Raw genomic sequence first — 19,253 nt, forward strand, 5'->3', positions numbered from 1 at the left:
GCACCGGCTTGGTTGGTTCCTATGTTGCAGGAAGAGGTTTCCCAACTCGCCTTGTTTTTGCAGGAAGATCCAGATGCAGGGTGGTGAAGATGTTGTTGGGGACAAGTGGATCTTGGGCGACTGCTTTGGATTATCCTACGCATCCACTGCGGCTGTCAATGACTGATCCGTTCCAACACGTGTTCGATTTGCTTGGCCAAAGAGCGGACAGTTTTCTTCCTCGCGGCCACGTATGTCACAAGGGAAGTAGTGCATCCTTCAAGTAGAGTTCATGGTGTGCTTCTATGAAGATTTCATTGAACCAAGTGGTTGCGTACCCGGCACTGACTAAGTTTGTTCTGTGAGGTGGGTATGTTGGACCTGATTGCACTATATATCCGTGTTTCGGGGTCCTTCTCGTAAAGTACAAGGACTTGGTTGTCATTTCTTTCTAGTTTGGGGCATGCCATAAGATGCTATGTAACTTCACTTGGATCAATATAGCATCTGGGTCCTTTGAGACCCTTTATTTGTTTAAAAAACCATTCATTACAATTTAAACTATGCAAAAAACTTGCAAAAAAGGAAAAGGAAAAGAAACAACTTAACATGAAAATTTGAACATGATACAATTAAATATAGTGAGATTTGCAACCAACTTAGAATGCTCTAATGGATGATGTCTGGCCAATTTTAAAGCTTGACCAACAGTCCAATCGAAAAAACCTGCAGCTGACCTCTTCTCTTATTTTTGAAGATGCTTTGGTCTTTTAGCAACAAACCGAAAATATTCAGAAAATGGTGTTTAAGACAAAAAGAACTTTGAGCTCAAGCAACCAGATAATGAAGACCCATTACACACTAGGCTGCCTATATTTTGTGATTTATTGAGGTAACACATCTTATGTGTATTTATTTGATCACATAGCAATATTATTAAAAAATGGCTTAAATATTTAGGTTTTTCATCTCCAATGAACCAGCTAAACCGATGGTCCGACCGGTGAAAATCAAAACTGACAACCTCATCGATTCAGTTGCCGGTCCCGTTTTGAAAACTATGGTTGCATGGTAGACATGCTCTCATGTTCACATGATAAGAACGTTATGGACCAAACGTGTAAATTTGTTAGTTACAATAATTTTGATAACATGGAAGCTTGCACATGCAACCAAATAGCTATTTAATGACTTGTATCATGGTTTATCTATGTAGGATATATGGATTATAGTTAACACACATACATGTCTAGTTATCAGTTGCAAAACAAGTAGATGCACAAGAATGTCATGGACTGGGCTTGGGCAGCACGATGGAGCTACCGGACAAGCTCGGGTGGCCACGATCACGACCGAGGCTGTGACGCCCGGATAATTAGGCTACAGTAATTCCACGTTAATGATGCCACGTCACCACGGTTACTGTTGTTAATCTCGTGTTAGTTCAAAATCGATTCGAAATTCAAACTTAAAATAAAGTCAAACGGTAAAGATTTTCAAATATTAAAACTAAAATGTTGGGGTGTTGCCAAATAAGGCATAGGTAATTATTGTGGAGAAACCACACTTTTATAAAATGTTTAAAGGCTCTAAAGTAATTAAAACAGCAGCTGTGACAATTAAATAAATGCCTTTTAAAAATAATAATAATGCAAACTATTTTAATTAGGTGTCAAACTTTTTGGGGCAGTAGAATAAATTATAACATTAAATTAGGAGTTGTATTTATATTTTATAAAACAAAAATTAAAAGAATAAAATAGAAAAGAAAATAGATAAAGAAAAGAAAACAGAAAAGAAACAAAAAAAAAGGAAAGACAAAGCCCCCCTCCCCCTGGGCCATTCGGCCCAACTGGGCATCCAGGCCACCAGGAGGCCCACCCCATTCCCCCTTATCCCCCTGACCGACCGAACCCTAGCCCGATCCCCTTTCCCCACTCGCCCCACTCCCTCTCCCTCGTCCCACTCCTCCTCGTGACTTCCTCCCCCGATCCAGAACGGATCGGGGCATGGGGGCCCGATCCCGAGCGCGCCTCGTCGTCGCCACCCCGATGCCATGCCCCATGCTCGCCGTCGCCCACTCCCCCCCCCCTCGATCTGGATCGAGATCGAGGGCTCGACCACTGACCCGCTCAGCGCCGCCCCGCTGTCATCGCCGTCACCTCATCACCGGGGCTACCTCGACGGACGCCATCGCCGGCCTGCTTCCTCTCTGTCGCGCCGTCGTCCCCGACTTCCTCCTCATCCCCCCGTTGCCCCGATCCCTACTCCCCGCCGTGAGCTTCCTCCCTACCCCCCTTTTCTGTCGCCGGCGCCGTCCCCCCCCCCCCCGCCGCGCCCAACGCGTGCTTGTACGCGCTCCCGCGCGCCCGCGGCCCGCGCTCACCTCGCCTGTCGCGCTCCTGCCGCGCCCACCGTTGCTCCCGCTCCGTCCCGCTCCTGGCCGCGCCCAACGCCTCCCCCGTTGAGGCCTCTCTGCCGCGCCCGTGGCTGCGTCCAGCTGCGCCGTGGCCACGCCGTCGTGCCCTTTCCCCCGCCGTGGCTCGCATCCGCCCCGCTCGCCGCCCCTGCTTCACTCCCCGTCCGCCCTTACGCCGCGCCCTTCTCCAGCCGTCGTCGCCTCCTGCCACGACCCTCTAGTGCCGCCCCCCTCCACTCAGCCACGCCGGCCCCGAGCGTGACGGCCGCATCCCGCTCGCCCGGCCTGGCCGCGCCTCCTACCTCCCACTCCCCGCCTAACCGTCTGCGCCGCCACGACCTTGGGCCCGCCCACACGGGGGCCGCACGCTCTAACCGCTGCCGGCTCCGGTCGCCGTGGCCCTGGGCCCCCCCCCCTCCGTGCCTGGTGCTGGCGCTCGTCGCCGACGCCTTCTCTATGCAAGAGCGCACAACCAGGACGCATGGCCGTGTGCCACTGGCCAATGGGGTCCGTTCCCTGAAAAGGAAAAGAGACAGAAACAAAAGAGAAAGAAAAGATTTGGTAAAAAAAATAAAAAATAAAAATAAATTTAATTAATTAATTAACTAAATTAATTAAGTTAATTAATCCTGTTTAAATTAATCTAATTAATTAGTTAATTTAATTAAACAGTAATTAGTTTAACTAAACCCTAATTAACCTAACAGAGTATGACACATGGGTCCCACTGGACCCACGCGTCAGTTAGACCCTGTAAACCCCTGTTGACTGCTGACGTCAGCATGACATCATGCTGACGTCATAAATGCACTTTAGGATTAAATTAATTCTGTTAATTCTAGAAAATGATAAAATCCTTTTAAAATTAATATAAAATAAACCGTAGCTCGGATGGAAAAACCTTGTACATGAAAGTTGCTCAGAACGATGAGACGAATCCGGATGCGCAGCCCGTTTGTCCGCCACACATCCCTAGCATAGCAAACACGCAACTTTCCCCCTCCGGTCCGTCTGTCCGAAAACGCGAAACATCGGAAATACTTTCCCGGATGCTCCCCCCCCTTCGCCGGTACCTCCTACTGCCGCGTTAGGGCACACCTAGCACCGCTCATTGTCATGTCACGCATCGTCATGCTTATGTTTGCATTGTATTTACTGTTTCTTCCCCCCTCTTCTCTCCGGTAGACTACGAGACCGACGCTGCTGCTGCCCAGTTCGACTACGGAGTTGACGACCCCTCCTACTTGCCAGAGCAACCAGGCAAGCCCCCCCTTGATCACCAGATATCGCCTATTCTTCTCTATACTGCTTGCATTAGAGTAGTGTAGCATGTTACTGCTTTCCGTTAATCCTATCCTGATGCATAGCCTGTCATTGTTGCTACAGTTGTTACCCTTACCTGCTATCCTACTGCTTAGTATAGGATGCTAGTGTTCCATCAGTGGCCCTACACTCTTGTCCGTCTGCCATGCTATACTACTGGGCCGTGATCACTTCGGGAGGTGATCACGGGTATATACTATATACATTATATACATGACACATGTGGTGACTAAAGTCGGGTCGGCTCGGTGAGTACCCGCAAGTGATTCTGATGAGGGGGCTGAAAGGACAGGTGGCTCCACCCCGGTAGAGGTGGGCCTGGGTTCCTGACGGCCCCCGACTGTTACTTTGTGGCGGAGCGACAGGGCAGGTTGAGACCACCTAGGAGAGAGGTGGGCCTGGCCCTGGTCGGCGTTCGCAGATACTTAACACGCTTAACGAGATCTTGGTATTTGATCTGAGTCTGGCCATTTGGTCTATACGCACTAACCATCTACGCGGGAGTAGTTATGGGTATCCCGGCGTCGTGGTATCAGCCGAAGCTCTTCTTGACGTCAGCGACGGAGCGGCGCGCGCCGGATTGGACTGGAACGCCTGCTAGGGCTAGGTCTGCTTCCGGCCGCCGTACGCAACGTGCAGGTGTGCAATGGGCGATGGGCCCAGACCCCTGCGCGCATAGGATTTAGACCGGCGTGTTGACCTCTCTGTTGAGCCTAGGTGGGGCTGCGACGTGTTGATCTTCCGAGGCCGGGCATGACCCAGGAAAGTGTGTCCGGCCAAATGGGATCGAGCGTGTTGGGTTATGTGGTGCACCCCTGCAGGGAAGTTTATCTATTCGAATAGCCGTGTCCCTCGGTAAAAGGACGACCCGGAGTTGTACCTTGACCTTATGACAACTAGAACTGGATACTTAATAAAACACACCCTTCCAAGTGCCAGATATAACCCGGTGATCGCTCTCTAACAGGGCGACGAGGAGGGGATCGCCGGGTAGGATTATGCTATACGATGCTACTTGGAGGACTTCAATCTACTCTCTTCTACATGCTGCAAGATGGAGGCTGCCAGAAGCGTAGTCTTCGACAGGATTAGCTATCCCCCTCTTATTCTGGCATTCTGCAGTTCAGTCCACTGATATGGCCCTTTACACATATACCCATGCATATGTAGTGTAGCTCCTTGCTTGCGAGTACTTTGGATGAGTACTCACGGTTGCTTTTCTCCCTCTTTTCCCCTGTCTATACCTGATTGACGCAACCAGATGCTGGAGTCCAGGAGCTAGAGATCCCGAGGATGATTCTACATGGAGTTCGGCTTCGAGGAGTAGTTAGGAGGTCGCAGGCAGGAGGCCTTGCCTTTTCGATCGTTGCTACTTTTGTGCTAGCCTTCTTAAGGCAAATTTGTTTAACTTATGTCTGTACTCAGATATTGTTGCTTCCGCTGACTCGCCTATGATCGAGCAATTGTATTCGAGCCCTCGAGGCCCCTGGCTTGTATTATGATGCTTGTATGACTTATTTATGTTGTAGAGTTGTGTTGTGATATCTTCCCGTGAGTCCCTGATCTTGATCGTACACATTTGCGTGCATGATTAGTGTACGGTCAAATCGGGGGCGTCACAAGTTGGTATCAGAGCCGACTGCCTGTAGGAATCCCCCTTTCCACACTCCTTGGCCGAAGTCGAGTCTAGCCTTTACAAAACTTTTACTAACATGGCTGTGTGGCTTACGGGCCCACGTCGCCATTGGGTGGTATTAGGATCTTTTACTCCTTGTCTATACTCTGGGACTCTGATCTCTCTCCTATTCGGGTTAAATGAATTTTGCTAAATCTAACATTAGGATCTCGTTATCACTTTCACCCGGAGAGCCCCTTATTACTGATGATCGTCTGCTGCACGTGAAGACCCTGAAGATACTCTCCGCTGATAACCCGAGAACTTGTGTTCATCGCTTTTGCAATTCCCTTTCATCGATAAACTCCTATGGATAACCGCGTATACTTGCCATTCATACAATGTTTCCCAGTTGATCTTGTTATTACAAGATACCCCGAAATTATCTCTGTTGTTCCGAGAATCCTTGAACTTACTGCCTTGCTGTTCTTTGTCACCTGAATACCCCTACGGATAATTCTCGCACTTACCGAGTATCCGCTCATCCCCAGTTGAATTCAAGTATATCACAAAAGTGTTCAGAATACCAATCGATCTTCTGAAAATCCTCAGGAGCCTATTGCTCTTGAAATTCTTGCTTACTAGTATTATGATTAATCCCATAAGTCTCGAAATCTTATTGGCACCCTTTGTCATTATCTTTTTGAGTCCATTGATTCAATATGTTGCGAATGCTCGCAATCCTCAATCAGATCCTAGAATTCATCCTTCCGGCTCAGACATCATTTTTAACATGAGCTGGATCTCGACCAATCAAATCGTCATCGATTGTACCCCTAAGCCTACTCAACTTATCCATCCTTGATCAGAGCGTTGCTTCTGACCCCCTGATTTGGAAATCATAATTCTTTTACATTTGAACTTTGAGTTAGTCAGTTGTTTCTATAATCAGATCTCCTTGCATTCTTCCTCCTCTGGTTGAGTACCGATGCTCACATCAGATCCCTTGTGGACCATCGGTTCCTTTGTTGGATTTTATCCGACAGCGTCCTTCCTATTGAATAACCTTGTGAGCCTTTCCATGGGTATTTAATGCCTTTGGTAAATTGTATCATCTGCTTTGGAACAATGCTCTTCTTTCGAGCTTGTAATATTTACTCCGAAGTTTGTGGTATATGTTCCTAAGATGCCCTGATGGGTTGAACCTATGCCTTCCTTAATCTGTGTGAACCCGAAAGTTTTCCAAGGTTCATACTCCTCTGGTAATTCACCAGGTAGGTCTTCGCACTCAAATTATTTTTAATAGAGCAGTGAATGAAAGGTTATGCATTGCAGAAGTGGGAGTCGACCTTGAACCTTCGTGTTCATGCCCATGGACACGATGTAGATCCTATCATGGAAGCTTCTTATAATAATAGCTATTTCCCTGGTATAATATCATCTAGTATCGCTGAATTAATCCTTTGCAATCGTGGATCCGACCATGTTTCTCCTTGATTCCGTTTCTCGTGCAAGTTTGAGCACTTGTCTTCTGCAAAGCAATACCCTAGTCCAACCTCTACCTTGATCTGTCGTCGAGTATTACCCCCTGGTATCCCGAGATTATCACGGAACTGCATAACTTCTTATGAGTTCTCCATCAAGTATTACATTCTCATTTATTCCAATTTTTCACGAGCCCCGAGTTATTAAACACTCAAGGACATCGATAACTGAATCGAGTCTGCATCACGATTAAACAACTCTTAGTAATCTCCTTTGCTTATGAGTTTGTACTCGATCACGTCATCCCTAGCCTGCTCGGCTATGTCATTATCATGCAACTTTTTAACTGTGCTATCTGGTCCTTCTTTCCGAAGCACGATTTTCAACGATGAGCTAAGCTTACGCCGACCTTCCTCGTCTTATCAATTCTCCTTGGACAACAAGCTTGGTCTCGAGTTTGTGTCGTACCCGTGGTTTCAATAACCTTTCGCTTCATCATTCCTTTGACTTGATGTCATCGCCGATCGATTACACCTTCATGAAATCTCTCGACAAATGTGTCGTGATCATCATGAGCATTCTGAGTCCTTCCAGAATATCAATTGAATTCATGATGAGAAAGACCATCCTTTCCCTTGATGATTTGTGTTATCATCGGCCACTTTACTGCCTTCCCTCCAACACAAACTTGTTCGTGTTTTGTGTTATACCTTGAGATCCTTGCTATCCAGCATTTGTTCCTCTTTACTTTGGAGTAATACCAAATTTTATATCAAGAATGTCGTGAGAATTTCACCACCTCTTTAGAATTCTTGATATAGTAATACATCTTACCGTCTACATTCAGTTCTTGGTCCCCATGTTGATTTTAACCGAAGTACCCACAAATGAACTGTGATGTGTAAAATTCAAAACTTCCAGCAACCCTATTGCTTGTAAGTTAATGAACGATAGTTCATTCCTTGTGGATTGGTTATCGAATCACCATTCTAACCTTGATCATGCTACCTAAGCCCATATTCGGGTGCACCTTTCAACCAATGTTTAATTGTGTATGTTTTCCTCGAGCATACATCATTAAGTCATTCGATCTAGCTATTGCTATCTCCTTGTTCACATAGTTGTGGAAATCCATCTTTTGGAAATCTGAATGGATTGTCGCTGAGTCAATCAGTCACCTCCTCACCTCTCCTTGATTTAATGATGAACCCTTGTTCGGAACTCGCTTCCATAGTTCATCTCCCGAGAATCTTCGATGTCGTTTCGACAATTTGTGTTGCACCTTTCTTCTCAGGCATCCTGAGTCTGAGTTATCCTGACACCAATCCAATCTGAATCTCGGTCAAATATGATGGTTGGAACATATTTCCAAGAGTTATAACATTGGTCTCTACATAACCCGGTAAGGTGGTGTCTTTGCTTAGCACCCCTAGTCAGAGGACCTTTTGTTATAATTTCCTTTTTTAGCAAGGTTAACTATTCTTCCATGAGGAAATTGTAAGACTTACTCTATAAGTTGTTCCTGATGGATCCTTTGTGTATCCATGGCCTGATCTTACCTATTGACCATGTCAATGCTATCTCGAAGCATGTCTATGGTACTCTGATTTTCAACAGGAACATTTGAAGCCCAAAGCTAATTGTTTCCTGCTCAATTATCCAAACACCGTTGTATGGGTAATGTCATGAAAATTCTCTCCCGTACCTAAAGAGTTTTCTACATTATATCATGTCATGGATATCATGCTCTGCTTGTCCTAGGGAAGGATACACCCTTGAAATATGTGTTTAAACACATTTTCCTTTCCATTCTTCTGTTTAATCTGATAATCATATTTTCCTTCCCATTGTTTGGTTTAACCTTTCTGGTGATCTATATGATCTAAGCAGTAATATTCTCCTGCTTATGTAAACACCTCGGTGTACAATTCTGTCAGCAAGACCCTGTTACTATTGTTGATGACATCCCGGTAGCCACCGATGGACGAGAACTTTGCCTTATGGTCCGCCTCGTTTCAACGAGCAGGAAAATGGTTCTCTTCGTCCCTCGCCCTTGGTACCAACGTGTTGCCGACATAACTGACAGGGTACTCTCTGACATGCCTTGCTATCATGACCATGCAACATGTCACTGCTCCTATAAAAAAAACCCCACATGGTGGGCCCATAACCCACAGTTCCACAGGATCGAAAACTGACTCTCCTGTACACCCCTGTTGCCAAAGCTATTCATTTTGCTTGACTTCGTAAGTAATTCACGGGTCACCTTCCTAGTGCTCAATTTTGGTATCAGACACAATACTTATTCCCGTTGCTCAGAACCCTTCAGGCATCAAACGATTGCCTGCCCGCTCAAAACTTCCCCACGATACCTCCTTACTTTGCTCTCGATATTGTCTTAAATTTCCATTCGAGAGTTACTTTCCGCCACCTTCCCCGATGTTATCAACCAGATAGTCAACCGTTCAGAGGCCTATTATCCGAAGTTACCCCTTGTCCTTCGTAAGTACGATGGAGTTCCCGAAGGAAGGACGCCAGCTTCATCATGATGACCTGAAGCAGGAAAATGAAGACATCAACGTAATGGATCGACCGCTTCGAGAAGAGCAACCAAGATCGAGAACGCTCTTAGAATTTCGTGACCAAATCCCTTTCCCGTCACTTCCCCTCTTAAATCTCGGGACGAGATTTCTTGTAGTGGAGGAGAATTGTGACGCCCGGATAATTAGGCTACAGTACTCCCACGATAATGATGCCACATCACCACGGTTACTGTTGTTAATCTCGTGTTAGTTCAAAATCGATTCGAAATTCAAACTTAAAATAAAGTCAAATGGTAAAGATTTTCAAATATTAAAACTAAAATGTTGGGGTGTTGCCAAATAAGGCATAGGTAATTATTGTGGAGAAACCACACTTTTATAAAATGTTTAAAGGCTCTAAAGTAATTAAAACAGCAGCTATGACAATTAAATAAATGCCTTTTAAAAATAATAATAATGCAAACTATTTTAATTAGGTGTCAAACTTTTTGGGGCAGTAGAATAAATTATAACATTAAATTAGGAGTTGTATTTATATTTTATAAAACAGAAATTAAAAGAATAAAATAGAAAAGAAAATAGATAAAGAAAAGAAAACAGAAAAGAAACAAAAAAAGGAAAGACAAAGCCCCCCCCCCCCCGGGCCATTCGGCCCAACTGGGCATCCAGGCCACCAGGAGGCCCACCCCATTCCCCCTTATCCCCCTGACCGACCGAACCCTAGCCCGATCCCCTTTCCCCACTCGCCCCACTCCCTCTCCCTCGTCCCACTCCTCCTCGTGACTTCCTCCCCCGATCCAGAACGGATCGGGGCATGGGGCCCGATCCCGAGCGCGCCTCACCGTCGCCACCACGCCCCATGCCATGCCCCATGCTCGCCGTCGCCCACTCCCCCCCCCCTCGATCTGGATCGAGATCGAGGGCTCGACCACTGACCCGCTCAACGCCGCCCCGCTGTCATCGCCGTCACCTCGTCACCGGGGCTACCTCGACGGACGCCATCGCCGGCCTGCTTCCTCTCCGTCGCGCCGTCGTCCCCGACTTCCTCCTCATCCCCCCGTTGCCCCGATCCCTACTCCCCGCCGTGAGCTTCCTCCCTACCCCCCCTTTTCTGTCGCCGGCGCCGTCCCCCCCCCCCCGCCGCGCCCAGCGCGTGCTTGTACGCGCTCCCGCGCGCCCGCGGCCCGCGCTCACCTCGCCTGTCGCGCTCCTGCCGCGCCCACCGTTGCTCCCGCTCCGTCCCGCTCCTGGCCGCGTGTAGCCTGCGCGCTGGCCGCGCCCAGCGCCTCCCCCGCTGAGGCCTCTCTGCCGCGCCCGTGGCTGCGTCCAGCTGCGCCGTGGCCACGCCGTCGTGCCCTTTCCCCCGCCGTGGCTCGCATCCGCCCCGCTCGCCGCCCCTGCTTCACTCCCCGTCCGCCCTTACGCCGCGCCCGTCTCCAGCCGTCGCCGCCTCCTGCCACGACCCTCTGGTGCCACCCCCCTCCACTCAGCCACGCCGGCCCCGAGCGCGACGGCCACATCCCGCTCGCCCGGCCTGGCCGCGCCTCCTACCTCCCACTCCCCACCTAACTGTCTGCGCCGCCATGACCTTGGGCCCGCCCACATGGGGGCCGCACGCGCTAGCCGCTGCCGGCTCCGGTCGCCGTGGCCCTGGGCCCCCCCCTCCGCGCCTGGTGCTGGCGCTCGTCGCCGACGCCTTCTCTGTGCAAGAGCGCACAACCAGGACGCATGGCCGTGTGCCACTGGCCAATGGGGCCCGTTCCCTGAAAAGGAAAAGAGACAGAAACAAAAGAGAAAGAAAGATTTGGTAAAAAAATAAAAAATAAAAATAAATTGAATTGAATTAATTAAATAAATTAATTAAGTTAATTAATCCTGTTTAAATTAATCTAATTAATTAGTTAATTTAATTAAACAGTAATTAGTTTAACTAAACCCTAATTAACCTAACAGAGTATGACACATGGGTCCCACTGGACCCACGCGTCAGTTAGACCCAGTCAACCCCTGTTGACTGCTGACGTCAGCATGACATCATGCTGACGTCATAAATGCATTTTAGGATTAAATTAATTCTGTTAATTCTAGAAAATGATAAAATCCTTTTAAAATTAATATAAAATAAACCGTAGCTCGGATGGAAAAACTTTGTACATGAAAGTTGCTCAGAACGATGAGACGAATCTGGATGCGCAGCCCGTTTGTCCGCCACACATCCCTAGCATAGCAAACACGCAACTTTCCCCCTCCGGTCCGTTTGTCCGAAAACGCGAAACATCGGGAATACTTTCCCGGATGTCCCCCCCTTCGCCGGTACCTCCTACTGCCGCGTTAGGGCACACCTAGCACCGCTCATTGTCATGTCACGCATCGTCATGCTTATGTTTGCATTGTATTTACTGTTTCTTCCCCCCTCTTCTCTCCGGTAGACTACGAGACCGACGCTGCTGCTGCCCAGTTCGACTACGGAGTTGACGACCCCTCCTACTTGCCAGAGCAACCAGGCAAGCCCCCCCTTGATCACCAGATATCGCCTATTCTTCTCTATACTGCTTGCATTAGAGTAGTGTAGCATGTTACTGCTTTCCGTTAATCCTATCCTGATGCATAGCCTGTCATTGTTGCTACAGTTGTTACCCTTACCTGCTATCCTACTGCTTAGTATAGGATGCTAGTGTTCCATCAGTGGCCCTACACTCTTGTCCGTCTGCCATGCTATACTACTGGGCCGTGATCACTTCGGGAGGTGATCACGGGTATATACTATATACATTATATACATGACACATGTGGTGACTAAAGTCGGGTCGGCTCGGTGAGTACCCGCAAGTGATTCTGATGAGGGGGCTGAAAGGACAGGTGGCTCCACCCCGGTAGAGGTGGGCCTGGGTTCCTGACGGCCCCCGACTGTTACTTGTGGCGGAGCGACAGGGCAGGTTGAGACCACCTAGGAGAGAGGTGGGCCTGGCCCTGGTCGGCGTTCGCAGATACTTAACACGCTTAACGAGATCTTGGTATTTGATCTGAGTCTGGCCATTTGGTCTATACGCACTAACCATCTACGCGGGAGTAGTTATGGGTATCCCGGCGTCGTGGTATCAGCCGAAGCTCTTCTTGACGTCAGCGACGGAGCGGCGCGCGCCGGATTGGACTGGAACGCCTGCTAGGCTAGGTCTGCTTCCGGCCGCCCTCGCAACGTGCAGGTGTGCAATGGGCGATGGGCCCAGACCCCTGCGCGCATAGGATTTAGACCGGCGTGTTGACCTCTCTGTTGAGCCTAGGTGGGGCTGCGACGTGTTGATCTTCCGAGGCCGGGCATGACCCAGTAAAGTGTGTCCGGCCAAATGGGATCGAGCGTGTTTGGTTATGTGGTGCACCCCTGCAGGGAAGTTTATCTATTCGAATAGCCGTGTCCCTCGGTAAAAGGACGACCCGGAGTTGTACCTTGACCTTATGACAACTAGAACTGGATACTTAATAAAACACACCCTTCCAAGTGCCAGATATAACCCGGTGATCGCTCTCTAACAGGGCGATGAGGAGGGGATCGCCGGGTAGGATTATGCTATACGATGCTACTTGGAGGACTTCAATCTACTCTCTTCTACATGCTGCAAGATGGAGGCTGCCAGAAGCGTAGTCTTCGACAGGATTAGCTATCCCCCTCTTATTCTGGCGTTCTGCAGTTCAGTCCACTGATATGGCCCTTTACACATATACCCATTGCATATGTAGTGTAGCTCCTTGCTTGCGAGTACTTTGGATGAGTACTCACGGTTGCTTTTCTCCCTCTTTTCCCCTGTCTATACCTGATTGACGCAACCAGATGCTGGAGTCCAGGAGCTAGAGATCCCGAGGATGATTCTACATGGAGTTCGGCTTCGAGGAGTAGTTAGGAGGTCCCAGGCAGGAGGCCTTGCCTTTTCGATCGTTGCTAGTTTTGTGCTAGCCTTTTTAAGGCAAATTTGTTTAACTTATGCCTGTACTCAGATATTGTTGCTTCCGCTGACTCGCCTATGATCGAGCAATTGTATTCGAGCCCTCGAGGCCCCTGGCTTGTATTATGATGCTTGTATGACTTATTTATGTTGTAGAGTTGTGTTGTGATATCTTCCCGTGAGTCCCTGATCTTGATCGTACACATTTGCGTGCATGATTAGTGTACGGTCAAATCGGGGGCGTCACAGAGGCGCAGGTAGAGAGGGATGAGGAATTGTTTTTGGCGCCAGCAACTAAAATATGAGTAATGCTACGTCCACAGATAGGTCAAGGGGGATCTACGGGCTGGCCGGAGCACTTAAATTTAGGGTATAATTAGGAGAAGTTATTTATTTATTAGGTCAATTGACTAAAAGAGTTATTTAGGCCAATAAAATCAGGACATGTCAGTTTTTTCCTAATTATCACCTAAATCTTCCGATAAACTTTGTAGGTGGAGCATTATAGCTAAAAATCCAGATCAAACTTCGAAACACACACCGGGAAAAAAAATCTGAAATAAATTGTTCCAAAAGAACACAAAACATGAATAGTGACAGAAATAACACTATTCGCAAAAGGAATTTTCTTTTTCAATGTATATTTCGAATTTTGATCTGAATTTTTTAGGGGTTATAGACTATGTCTTGTGAACATCCACCATTTTTTTCAGAATTTTTTGAAACATCTTAATGTGATTACTTTAAAATTAGAGCATGGGAGCATGTGAAAGGTGGACATGTTTCAGTGTCTCTTCGATTTTCTAGAATAGAGAGCCTTAGTGCGGATCTACAAGAATGAGAACATGTAGTATTTGAACCTGAGTTCACATGCTCTGTAATGAACAGTCAAATCAGAAAATAAGTTCGAAAAATAAAAAAAATTATGACTTTTTTGTGGTAAACATTGATGAACGCTTCAACCGTGCAAAATGTTGTGATGAAATCACAATCGTGCAGGTCTGGGCAAAAAAGGCAAAATCAATGCTTTAAAAAGACTATTGTTGGAGGGAAAATTTTGTTCGCCACTCCAGATTTTGACATTTCACTTTTGCCACTCTTAGTTTTTGACAATTGACAATTATCACAATTGCCATTATGTGGCAAAAGCTAAATTTTCGGAGTGGCAATTGTGATACATTGTCAAAAGCTAAGAGTGACAAAAATAAAATAAATGATTTTGCTTTTGCCACGGAATGGCAATTGTGATAATTCTCAAAAGATAAGTGTGACAAAAGTGAAATGTCAAAATCTAGGGTGGCATAAGAAAAATTGACAAAATCGATTGTCATTTCATCACAAAACATTGCACCTAGTTAAAACATTCATCAATGTTTGTCACAAAAAAACTCGGAATTATTTTAATTTGTTACTGTAGTTTTTGAATTTTACTATTCACCACGGAGCATGTGCGCTCGGGATCAAAAGAGCACTTTTTGTAGAATGACTCCATCCTCACCACGGAGCATGTGTACTCCCGACGTCAAGTTACTCAAACGCTTCACCCCTGCGAGAACCCAAAGCTTTGCTTGTTCTTTAAAATGTAAAAGTTGATTCGCGGTGGCGTAGATTTCTTTCGAAAGACCTTCATGTTTCTCTCATTTCGGATTGACCAAGTGCTGAGCATCACAAGGGACACTAATGCCTTGCTACCGGTGGCAGTTGAGTCCACCAATCACCCACGGAGTGATAAGCCCATTAGGAGGGGTCGAGGTTATCGAGATCCGAGACCTAACCAAGCTTTGATCAACCTCTAAACACACATTACAGACAACTGAAAACATATACTACTCCCTCCCTTCCTAAATATAAGTCATTTTAAAGATTTCACTGTAGGCTACATACGGAGTAAAATAAGTGAATCTATACTCTAAAAGGTGTCTATATACATCTGAATGCAGTCTTTATAGTGGGATATCTAAAAGGACTTATATTTAGGAACGGAGGGAGTATGATGCATGCACGTATAGAAAAAGGTGAACCTCCCAGAAAAAAATGGTAATGTCATCAGTCCATACCAACGTTGCCCGTAGCAAAGTTAGATTCCTCGGAGACAAGATTGAAGAAACAAATAGCATTGCATCTTACTCTCTTCGTTCCTAAATATAAGTCTTTCTAGATATTTCAATAAGTGACTACATACAAAGCAAAATGAGTGAATCTATATTTTAAAATATGTCTACATACTTCCATACGTTGTAGTCCATTTAAAGTGTCGAACGGAGGGAGTAGATAACTCGGAATGAAAATTAACTCGGACAACGAAGTCAGCAGGGCAGATAGCCCTCCGTGCCACCAACCCCCGTCCCCCTCGCGCGGCGCGCACCAACCAGTTCGTGCTTTGCCCACGTCGACTCAGTCCGGCTGCCACAAAGCGAGCACCGCGCGTAGCCACCGCCCCCGCTCCGTGCGCTCCCGTGGCGACAGGAGCTCCGCACCAACCAATTCAGTGGTCAACCTCGCCGTCCAGCTCTACACCAACCCACTGCCTCACACCTACTCCTACTACTCGGTTGCGCCTCCGCTGCCTATTTATTCCCTCCCCTCCCTCCATTCCCCTCCAAGAAGAGCTTCAGCTTCATCTGCAGCTACAGCTCCTCTTCAGCACAACCCTTTCTTCAGGACACAGATCAATCCAGATACGCATACACCACCTGCCGAGTGCCGACGTCTAGCTGCTAGCTTACTTTCGGAATCCAGATACACATACACTTGGTTTAGTACGTCTGTGCATATTTCAATGGAGTGCGAGAACGTCAATGGAGATGGCTTGTGCGTGGCACAGCCGGCGCGGGCTGACCCGCTCAACTGGGGGAAGGCGGCGGAGGAGCTCTCGGGGAGCCATTTGGAGGCGGTGAAGCGGATGGTAGAAGAGTACCGTAAGCCGGTGGTGACCATGGAGGGCGCCAGCCTAACCATCGCGATGGTCGCCGCGGTGGCTGCCGGCAGCGACACCAGGGTCGAGCTCGACGAGTCCGCCCGCGGCCGCGTCAAGGAGAGCAGCGACTGGGTCATGAACAGCATGATGAACGGCACCGACAGCTACGGTGTCACCACCGGCTTCGGCGCCACCTCTCACCGGAGGACCAAGGAGGGCGGCGCTCTCCAGAGGGAGCTCATCCGGTACGAATTGAACCGCCGAAGAAGTTCCACTTCTACTTCCTGTTAAGCACTTCTGTCATGTGTATGAGTTGCGTTTATGGAAGCCTTATTTTTTCTTGTGTTGCTTGCCTGTTCAGATTCCTTAACGCTGGAGCCTTCGGTACCGGCACTGACGGCCACGTTCTGCCTGCCGCGGCGACAAGGGCGGCGATGCTCGTCCGAGTCAATACCCTGCTCCAGGGATATTCAGGCATCCGCTTCGAGATCCTGGAGACGATCGCCACACTTCTCAACGCCAACGTGACACCATGCCTACCGCTTCGGGGCACGATCACCGCGTCGGGTGACCTCGTCCCGCTTTCCTACATCGCCGGCCTGGTCACCGGCCGCCCAAACTCCATGGCGACGGCTCCGGATGGTTCGAAGGTTAATGCTGCGGAGGCATTTAAGATCGCTGGCATCCAGCACGGCTTCTTCGAGCTACAGCCCAAGGAAGGCCTTGCCATGGTGAATGGCACGGCAGTGGGCTCAGGCCTTGCATCCATGGTGCTTTTTGAGGCAAACGTCCTTAGCCTCCTTGCTGAGGTCTTGTCGGCCGTCTTCTGTGAGGTCATGAACGGCAAACCGGAGTTCACCGACCACTTGACCCACAAGTTGAAGCACCACCCCGGGCAAATTGAGGCTGCTGCCATCATGGAGCACATCCTTGAAGGCAGCTCCTACATGATGCTCGCAAAGAAGCTCGGTGAGCTTGACCCACTAATGAAGCCAAAGCAAGATAGATATGCACTCCGCACGTCGCCGCAGTGGCTTGGCCCTCAGATTGAGGTCATCCGTGCTGCCACCAAGTCAATCGAGCGGGAGATCAATTCCGTCAACGACAATCCACTCATCGATGTCTCGCGCGGCAAAGCTATCCATGGTGGCAACTTCCAGGGCACGCCCATCGGTGTGTCCATGGACAACACCAGGCTTGCCATTGCTGCAATCGGCAAGCTCATGTTTGCCCAGTTCTCGGAGCTGGTGAACGACTTCTACAACAACGGTCTGCCTTCCAACCTCTCCGGCGGGCGCAACCCAAGCTTGGACTATGGCTTCAAGGGTGCCGAGATTGCCATGGCCTCGTACTGCTCCGAGCTCCAATTCTTGGGCAACCCTGTGACCAACCATGTCCAGAGCGCGGAGCAACACAACCAAGATGTCAACTCTCTTGGTCTCATCTCCTCAAGGAAGACCGCAGAGGCCATTGACATATTGAAGCTCATGTCCTCGACATTCTTGGTCGCGTTGTGCCAGGCTATCGACCTCCGCCACCTCGAGGAGAATGTCAAGAATGCTGTCAAGAGCTGCGTGAAGACGGTGGCTAGGAAGACACTAAGCACTGATAACAATGGCCATCTCCACAAGGCACGCTTCTGCGAGAAGGATCTTCTGCTCATAATCGACCGTGAGGCCGTGTTCGTGTACGCAGATGACCCCTGCAGCGCCAACTATCCCCTCATGCAGAAGATGCGTGCAGTTCTTGTGGAGCACGCCTTGGCCAATGGTGAGGCCGAGCGCGACGTGGAGACGTCGGTGTTTGCCAAGCTTGCCATGTTCGAGCAGGAGCTCCGTGCAGTGTTGCCAAAGGAGGTCGAGGCCGCCCGCAGTGCCGTGGAGAATGGCACTGCAACACAGCAAAACCGTATCGCCGATTGTCGGTCGTACCCGCTCTACCGGTTCGTGCGCAAGGAGCTTGGAACAGAGTACTTGACCGGGGAGAAGACGCGGTCTCCTGGCGAAGAGGTGGACAAGGTGTTCGTTGCCATGAACCAGGGCAAGCACATCGACGCGCTGCTGGAGTGTCTCAAGGAGTGGAACGGCGAGCCCCTACCTATCTGTTGAACAGAGGATCCAGAAATGGAAGAGCAGCTGCTTCAGATTTCAGAAGGCTCCAGTGATTATACTGTTTTTTCATTGTAATTTCTAAAAGTTGATGTTTGCAACGTTCTTCCAGAGCTTCCAATGCCAAAGATTGCAATTGCATGACTTGGTAGTGTTGGGTAGCCGGTAGAACTTTGTTGATGTAAGTTATAAAAGGGTACAGTGTGTGATAAGTTTCCATGATGAATATACTGGTTCAAGAAAGTAAAACTCGTGCCTTCCAGAGCTGCCAGTGGTAACTCCGTACTTGCTAGTTCCATCAACACTGTACGAGGCCGTCTCTGAGTTCTCAATCTTGCATCTAGTTTTTGCAGTGTCAGTACTCTGCTCACTAAGTTCAATCTAGACTTTAGTATAATGACTAACACTGTATTATTCACCTATTGTACTACCCCATACCTCTTCATACAATTTTTCGATTGTTAAAGTAAGGTACAGGAGGGAATGTCACATGAATGAAGATCCTAACACCAAAACCATCCTTAATTTACTGCTCATCTCAGGATGTCCATAACCAAGGCACATACACATGAAGTTTCTCTGCGCTTCTGAAGATCGCACTATTTTTTCAGTTCTAGTCATGCGTCGGCAGGAGACGTATATGGAGATTGTAAGGTTGCTCACGCATGTGGCGCATATTTGTATTCTACTACTCCTTTTGGCGCATGCACTGATTGTCCACCGTATCCTGCCGACGTATGTATAATGTATGTCCGGCTACACCGGCCGGCCACCGTATCCTGCCAACTAACGCGTTCGTGTTGGATGAAATGAAGGTGTCAACCAGCTGTGTCCTGATCTCGAACTCGATAGGAGAAACAGAAAGCAGTCAAGTAGTCGTCTTCAAACGCGGTAGCGTGTCGGAGTACAGAGTTGATCGTCGACAG

General features: G+C 48.3%; 1 protein-coding gene across 1 annotated transcript; it reads left to right on the plus strand.

Annotated features, from left to right (window-relative positions):
• The first annotated feature begins 15,897 nt into the window (after nt 1-15,897).
• LOC123053986 (phenylalanine ammonia-lyase-like) lies at nt 15,898-18,576 on the plus strand. Its single transcript, XM_044477618.1, has 2 exons — nt 15,898-16,464; nt 16,581-18,576. Exons 1-2 carry the CDS (start codon nt 16,082-16,084, stop codon nt 18,325-18,327), a joined length of 2,130 nt encoding a protein of 709 aa, XP_044333553.1. The 5' UTR covers nt 15,898-16,081; the 3' UTR covers nt 18,328-18,576.
• Nucleotides 18,577-19,253: the final 677 nt, after the last annotated feature.

Source organism: Triticum aestivum, chromosome 2D, assembly GCF_018294505.1.
Source record: "Triticum aestivum cultivar Chinese Spring chromosome 2D, IWGSC CS RefSeq v2.1, whole genome shotgun sequence".
Lineage (NCBI taxonomy): Eukaryota > Viridiplantae > Streptophyta > Magnoliopsida > Poales > Poaceae > Triticum > Triticum aestivum.